At 35.2% G+C, this 8,419-nt stretch overlaps 1 protein-coding gene across 1 annotated transcript in view; it reads left to right on the top strand.

The window, feature by feature from the left end:
- Positions 1-2,313: 2,313 nt before the first annotated feature.
- Positions 2,314-8,419, top strand: part of LOC106463702 — an 89,874-nt gene continuing 83,768 nt past the window's right edge. The window contains exon 1 of the mRNA XM_022391285.1: positions 2,314-2,584. Within this exon, the coding sequence (XP_022246993.1) occupies positions 2,408-2,584 (177 nt within the window). The 5' untranslated portion in view covers positions 2,314-2,407. The remainder of the gene's footprint in view (positions 2,585-8,419) is intronic.

The following is an 8,419-nucleotide window of genomic DNA, read 5'->3' as shown; positions in this document are numbered from 1 at the left end:
CTTCGTTCACTCAAAAATGTTGATGTTATACTGTTGAATGATCTTATTCACAACAGACCGCGTGCACTTAGAGGTAGATTATTTCACACGATCAGAAATGCCCGAATGGGTTTGTTAGGGCAATGTGTTTATGACAGGTCAAATATATACAAGTTTGTTTTCACTATTTGCAACAGTTGTCAAAATACTTATCGACCACCTTTATCACATTCAGCATTCATTATATTTCAGTATACATATGTGTAATATTAATATGTACTTACCAAATAACTTCAAAATTCAAAGAATGTGTTGCTTCAAACGAGTTTTAACATTGCGAATTACCTTCTAAGGTACAAGTGTCACAATTACCTTCCAAAGTGTTAAGGCGTTAAATTATCTTCTGAAGCATAAGTATTAAAAAAGAGCCTTAGGAAAATGCATTTTATTGAACGAAACAGAAAAACACACACACATTAATATACCAATAAGATATCACTTACCTGTTTTTTATCTGTTTTAAACTAAACGTGATTTTTATTTTAATGTGAAATATTTTGCGCAGTGTTTCTACCTTTGTATATCTGTTGCTTAGACCATCCAAACGTGCGTTACAGTGACACACTTTGACGATAATATTAACATGGACTGACTAGAGACATGTATAAAATGGTTAAAACAGATTTAGTCAACGTTTCATACGAATTTTAACATGAATACTTACTAATGCCGTAAAAGAAGAGTATTGTATTGAATTCCGCGCGAACCTACTCAGGGGCTACGTGTGCCAGCCGTCCCTAATTTTAAAGGCAGCTAGTTAACATCACCCACCGCCAACTCTTGTATTACTCTTTACCAACGAAACGTTGGGCTAACAACCACATTAAAACGCTCTATTGGCTGAACCGGCAAACAAGTTTGGTGAGGGGATTCGAACCCGCGACTCGCAGAGTGCGAGTCAAGTGCCCTAACCACCAGGTCATGCCAGGCCTTCCTCACAACCAGGCCATGTTTATTGGTTGAAAATAGAAACACATAAGACTAAAGTTATTAAACAGTTAATTAGGTTAAACTGCTCATATTACACGTATATTCGAGTCAATGCTTACGATTATGAGCATCATTTTGTGAAAAGTAATTAAGATGATTGATTGGAGAAAAAAGGTCAAAGACAAAGAGAATGGAATGATTAGGTCAAAGATCATTACTAGAGGTGTGTTTATCTCTCTTAACTGTGCGGCGAAAGGTATTTGTCAGTTCAATTTAACCTCGTTAAAATATTGTTATGAAATAATATTAGGTAGTTCAGAACTGATTTGGGATGCATATCTTTACATGTCGATTTTCTAATTCTATCTCATAATACAAAAATTAATTGTTGTCGTGAAGAACATTGTAAGTTCTTGCTAAAGTAAAATTACTTTGTTTAGTACAAAAAATACGGGATATTTAACGTTATTGATTTTATCTTAAGAATAAAACACAGTGCCAATAACGTTTGATTGTGAACAGATTGTTGAAAAGGTTCAACAGGAAATAAACAAACACGCTTACTAAAATTAGGCAAACAAAGACGGACAGGTAGATTTTAACTAATTATACATGAAACAAATATGCATATAATTCTATAGATCGATAGCACTGGATGCAAAATAACATTTTAATTTTAAAAAAATATTTCAACATATTGGATTTTTGATGTTATATCGGGATGAGTATGACCTGATTTTTTATGTCATATCGGAATGAGTAGAACTTGATTTTTTGATGTTATATCGGGATGAGTATGATCTGATGGTTAGCTTGCCGGACTATGGATACGAGAGTTAATAGTTCGTGGTTCCTTGCCGCTAAAATCGCTCTCAGCACTTTGAAACTGCAGGTGTGTTACAATAGTGGCGGTCAAATCTATTCGATCTGACAAGAGCTTACGGTTGGTTCAAAATTAGGGATGGCTTATGCAAATAGCCTTCATTCAGCTTTGCTTGAATTCCAAGAAAACAAAAGTGATATTGTACATAAGTACCAAACGCTGAAATTATACAAAATAGACTTTCTTTCAGCCATATGAGGCATAACCTCTAGTTCTTTCACTTTTATTGACAAAAATTTTCATTGACAAATATGTTTACAAAAACTTCCCTTATCCGTATTTTATGAGCGTTGGCATGACGATTCCATTTTCAGAATTTTTATATTTAGTAATTAGTATTTTCCTCTACGGGCTCATGAAAGCAAAATTTATTGCTTTGAGTCTTATTACATATCGTAACGCTAGGCGGCACTACCTTCTCTAGTATTCCAGAAGTCTATAAATACTGCTGTCCTAAGAGCTGTGTGTTACAGACAGAATAAAAGATCCCTACTGCTGTGTAGACGAGAATCTGGTCAGTAAACGAAGCCTGATTGAAATATACTTTTTATCACAATGCTTTCTCTGTCTGCTTCCGAACAAGTTCGCTTTCGAAATAAGAAAGGCAACGTTGTTACGGCCTTGCCTGTGACGGTAGAATTTGGAAAAATTGTTAAAGGCGACAGAAACACGCGAAATTCCAGTTTCGGTGAATGGAAGAAGATCATGAGTAGCACACTTGGAAGCGAGCAGGTAAGCCTAATTTACAACAAATAGCTCTTATTTTACAACGTTTTGATATGTTGCACTTTCTACCTTAGCTAAGAGACAGGATATACCTATGTAACAACGCCTGAAATTGTATTTATAACTTTTTTTTCAGAGACACTCTGAAAATGATATAAACACACTCTACATTAGGTTGTGATTTGAAATCCCTGAATGAAAAGATATTTCAAAAACATTAAAATGAAAATATGATAAACATATTTTATGTTTACTTGTAATATATGTATCGATCGCATTAATCGATAATAAAATAGTTTTGAATAGTGTGCCTTAAAGTTTTGATCTCAGAAATGAACTAGCAATAAGAATGGTTTTGCTTCAAACAAATCATGTGGTTTAAACAGAATAATCATATGTACTGGTATTGAAATAGTTTAAACTGGCTTTTGTAGGAGAAAAGGGGCAATAATGTATTGTGAAACTGTTAACTCAGTAACTAAATCGTTTAATAAATCAGTAAGTTACTTAACTTTCGAAACTAAGATATGCTTTGTGTTATCAAAAAGAAAAAGAAAACATTTCAGAATTTGCCAAATCTTCAATCTTATTTTATAAAAAAGTTAAGTTTCACTATAAAGTTACTTAGAAATTGTTTTGTTAAAGCTAAGAACCTTACGCGACGTCTGAAGTTACACTCTTGCCTTGTCGCTGTTGTTATGAAAATGTTGTCCGGTCAACACTAGAAAACTATTTACTTCTTTTTTGTGGTTAACAATTTACCAACATACGAAACATGTATATTGTGAGAAGCTGAAGTATGGTTATGATATAATGTTAGTTTACTCAAATTAGCCATGTACTAAATGTAGTAATATAAAACTAAGTAGGGTTTAGAAGAGCAGTAAACGAAGATTAAAACGTCAGGAAAGGAGTTTATAGTTGTATAAAGATATTGTTAGTTTTAAGCGTTTAGATGAAACATAACCAATAACGTGTTTACCACTGTGTTATGGAAGTGTTTATGGGTTTATTATAGAATATAAACTAGAATCCTGTCACAGAACATCCTTTCAGCCATGAGGCATTATATTGTGGCCATCAATCCAAATATTTATTGGTAAAGAGCAGCCCAAGTATTAGCGGTGAGTGGGGTTCACTAGTTGCCTATCACTTCAAAATTAGGGACAGTTAGAGCAAATAGTTTTCGAGTAACTTTGCGCCAAACCTTATTGATGAACAAACAAAAAGTAAAGTAATAGAGTTGGGGAAAAGACAACAGTTTGAGATGTTAAATATTAAATGAATAAAGCTGACCTTATAAATGTGTTGAAATCCAGTGAACAAGTTACAAGCAACATTTAACCTGCTATTTTATCTGCGTTAGCTTATAAATACTTAGTAAGGAAGTACGCTTTGGGCCAGTGGTTCTCAACGTGGCCACGCCATGTTTCTAAGGGGCCACACGTGAATGACGGGAAATTAGGGGGACACAGTAAATTCTGAGTGGGCCACCGAAACTTCCGAATAAAATATTTAAATTTTAAAATTGAATCAAAGGTTCCCTTCTCCCCGTATCTCCCACAGTTCAGAAGTCAAGTTACCAGACGCGAATTATACTCGAGTAACAAAATTCTGGATTGGGTGGTGGATCCATTTGGGGTGAATGCGGTTGATGTTGACATCACATTACAAGAATGTCTCATCGAACTGCAGAGTGATATAACAGCTCAAGCTAGTTTCAAACGTGACAAACATTATTTCTGGATAAGTAGTGAAATAGCTAATAAGTTTACACAGTTCTGGGAGAAGGCAAAGTTGTATTTTAACGCTTTTCCCACATCTTAACTAGTTAAATCTGGTTTTAGTCGGGTGGCTTATTTGCTATCAAAAATACATAACCGCCTTGATGTTGTGAAGAGAAGTGATCTTCGTTTACCACTGACAACACTGCAACAGGACATTCAAAAATGTTCAAGTGTTCTCCAGGCCCAAGGATCACACTGAATAAAATGTCAATGATGAACAGAATATTTTTTACTTGTATAAGTAAACAATATGTTATAAACTAAATATTTAAAAACAACACAATATTATAAAAATTATATTATAATATTATAAATATATTATAAATCAACAGTGTGGAAATAAAATAACTTTTTTCCTCAGTAACAGCGTCTACGAAGGGTGGGGCCACAGTGATAAATCAAACTCAAACGGGAGCCACAAGCAAAAAAAGTTGAGAAACACTACTTTAGGCCATGATGAAAAAGAACGACTTATTCATTTATTAGCACAAAAATATTAAAAAAACGTCCGGAAAAATGTAAAATTGAAAACAAGATAACTTTTTATTATTAATTTTGTTAAAGCTAATTGTAACTTCTTACATGAAATGTCAAAAGCTGAATTAACGACCCCTTTTTCCAGATAAAGATTTGTTTAATGCTTAATATTCCTGTCTCCCGCTGGGTCAGCGTGGTAATTTTACGGACTTGCAACGCTAAAATCTGAGGTTTGATTCCACGAGATGTACAGAGTACAGGTAGCCCCCTGTGTAGCTTTGTTGTAGTAGAACAGTCAATATTTCTTTCGCTTTAAGGGTCTTCGTGAACTCCCTACAACAAGTGTTTTTGTTTTTTTGTTATTATGTATACGTTGAAGCTTCGAAAGGTTGTTTCTTTGTTTGTTTTATTTATGGCAAAGCTACTAAGTCTACCTGCCACCATCCCTAATTTTGAATTGTCAGTCGGCAGCACCCACCGCCAATTCTTGGGCTACCCTTCCACCGACATGGCTGAAAGAGCGACCATTTTCGGCACCATGTTTCGATACCGTGAGCTGCAGATTGCGAGTGGAGAGCCTTAACCACCAGGCCCATATTTTGAAGAATCCATAACATCAAATATTGTGTATTAAACACATTTTTATCTGGATAATTATTTGTTTGTTTTGTAGGATTTCGCGCAAGGCTACACCATGACTATCTGCGCCTGCCGTCCGTAATTTTGAAGTGATAGACTAGAGGGAAGGCAGCTAGCTAATACCACCACCAATTCTGTCATAGTGTAACTTAACTGTCATTTCTATAAGCCACCCACGGTCCTAAAGTCCGGAGTGCGATTTTTCATTTTGAGATAAAGGGACGCGAACCACGAAACCTCAGCTCTGTCGTCTGGCACGCAAACCATTGGGCCGTGGCCGGCCCCTTTCTGGATAAAATGTTCGTTTGTATATTTACTCTATAAGCTCTTGTGTTGCCAAACCAGTAAGTTGAGTAGTAGTAATCTATTTTAATTACGTTTATATTTTGATAATGTAAAGCTATTTATTCACTGAACTAAGAAAAGTCGCATGTTAAGAAAGAGCTAGAAAGAGCTACTAAAAACAGTAAAGAAGTAAGGGTCCTCTTCGAGATAGTTAACAAATTCCTTTGATTGAAACACTAGATACACGGATCTTACATTCAAATGTAGGCGTGTAAGAAATTACACTGAACAAACATTATTATATGAAAAAATTAAGTAAACGCATGATACATTATCAAGTTAATTAGGTTTAAAAAACTAGAACATAGTAAACCCGCGATATAAAGTTGTTAGTTTTATTCAATTTAGAATAGCATTACTTCTCATTAACAAATGATTTAACATTAATCTGTAATTTTAAGTGTAATGACATGGAGAATTATTAACAATATGGCATTTTTATATGTGTTTGTGTGTGTGCGTACATTTCGAGAGAGGGGGGGGGGGAAGATAAGAACAATTTGTCACCAAGAATGCTATCTTTTATAGTAATTATTTTTGTATCTAAGCTGCTTTAATTTTATATTTTTGTTAACGTATAACTGTACTTGTGTCTTACAAGAACTGTATGTTTTCATATAAACGATGTATATATATAAATATTTATGAGGTAAACGTGTTTCACATTTTAGGTGAACTTGTATTTTATATTTATTTGTACAGCTTTAAATATATTGTTTGACAGGCTATCAATAGGAATTAAACTGGCCTATTGCGCAGACTTCTCAACTTGTTTCCTGTAGATATTTATTCGTGGTAGGTTTGTTTAAAAATGATATAACGATCATTACATTCAGTGTTCAATGTGCTTACTCGAAGACGTTCATTAGTTATGGATGTAAAAAGCGAGATATAGATGCATACCCGGATTCTTGAATAAACACCGTTTCTTTAGTAAAGATAAGAAGAACATAATAGCTTCGTTCTCGTGAAACTGTTCAATACTTATGGAAGACTAATAAAGAAAGGCATGGGAATAACTGCAGTAATGAAAAATCAATTAACCTATCATGAACTTATTGACTAGGTGCTTCCGAAAAAATCAATAAACCCATCATGAACTTATTGACTAGGTGCCTCCGAAAAATCAATTAACCCATCATGAACTTATTGACCAGGTGCCTCCGAAAAATTAATTAACCCATCATGAACTTATTGACCAGGTGCCTCCGAAAAAATCAATTAACCCATCATGAACTTATTGACCAGGTGCCTCCGAAAAATCAATTAACCCATCATGAACTTATTGACCAGGTGCCTCCTTATAAATTTTGAACGATATTCAAGTAAATCGCACTTTGTAATAACGATGTTCGAGGCCTCGTGCTGTTCTTGGAATTACAGTTCATCGTTTGATCGTGTTCTGTCTGACTATGATGTCCATCACGACGATTTCTATTTTCACTGGATATGGATCTGGAGTTGGCATCCTTTTACAGAAGGTTCGCCGTCATGGTGTGCCATGTCTTCCTTTCCTGTGCCGCTCTGACGCATCCTGCATAGTCCAGTTGTATCCATTCACATATATATATTTCATCTATTTTAACAAGCTTCTGCAAAGGACGGCATGGTCAATCCTGGATTATACTATTGGCAAACTTTCCACGGGCCTTCTACTGTACGTGGACGTCGGCTTTCAAAACCATCTTTAAGCAGACCAAAGGCACAAAAGTCAATTGGAACTGCTTTAAGGACTTGACAGGTATGTGGTCAAAAGGTAATGCCATGATTCCAGTTTCTTCGACCATATTTGTTATCAAAACTCGTGGGTTTTGAGGCGTGACTGAAAGATTTTGAAAGTTTTACTTGTGAACCTTTGTCAACTTCAAACTTTTTCGGGGTCGAAGGGCTCTTTTCGTAGCACGGCCTTAACTTTGCAGATAAGTACGTTGTTCCTAAATTGATTGAAATGTAGTTTCAGAGCTAGTTGCCACCCTAAACGCTCTGCTATGTAGTTGAGTTTTTCTTCTTCCTTAAAAAATCCCGAAGATTTACTTTCCCAATATGCGTGCAGTTTCGTTGTACATCATGTAAAGAAAGAACTGTGACGAAAATCCTCCAAACATGATTTTATCAATGGCAGCATTACATTTTTGAATGATTAGGTATTTGCGCAGAATCTGATATATAAGTGCGAGACGTACCTTCCATGGTACTACAGCTTGTACCTGTGAGGGATACACCACTGCATTAGCACATAAAAATATAACCTATATAATAGCCAGTGTGTGTGTCACGTCATGGCACGCTTGCTTTCTCGAAATAGGACGAGTCATAAAAGCCAAAATGCGTTTATCCAGATAAACTAGTTCGATTACTGTCTGCCCATTACGATTTTAGTGACGGGGGTGCAAGGGGGCCGTTAGGGGTATGTGTGTCGTGGAAACCTTATAAGTGTAGTGAGTGTTGGTATAATAAGCCTAAAGTAAAGATGTAGTGTGAGATCACCAAGCTTAGAGCCAAGTGCAATAAAATTTATACACGAAAAGTAAAAATATACGATTAGTAAATTTTTAAACTTAAATTCGTTTACAAGTAATTACGCTTATTTTCT

Source organism: Limulus polyphemus, unplaced genomic scaffold, assembly GCF_000517525.1.
Source record: "Limulus polyphemus unplaced genomic scaffold, Limulus_polyphemus-2.1.2 Scaffold1464, whole genome shotgun sequence".
NCBI classification, from domain to species: domain Eukaryota; kingdom Metazoa; phylum Arthropoda; class Merostomata; order Xiphosura; family Limulidae; genus Limulus; species Limulus polyphemus.
The sequence above is the reverse complement of the archived record's forward strand: the minus strand, read 5'-3'. Positions and strand labels throughout refer to the sequence as shown.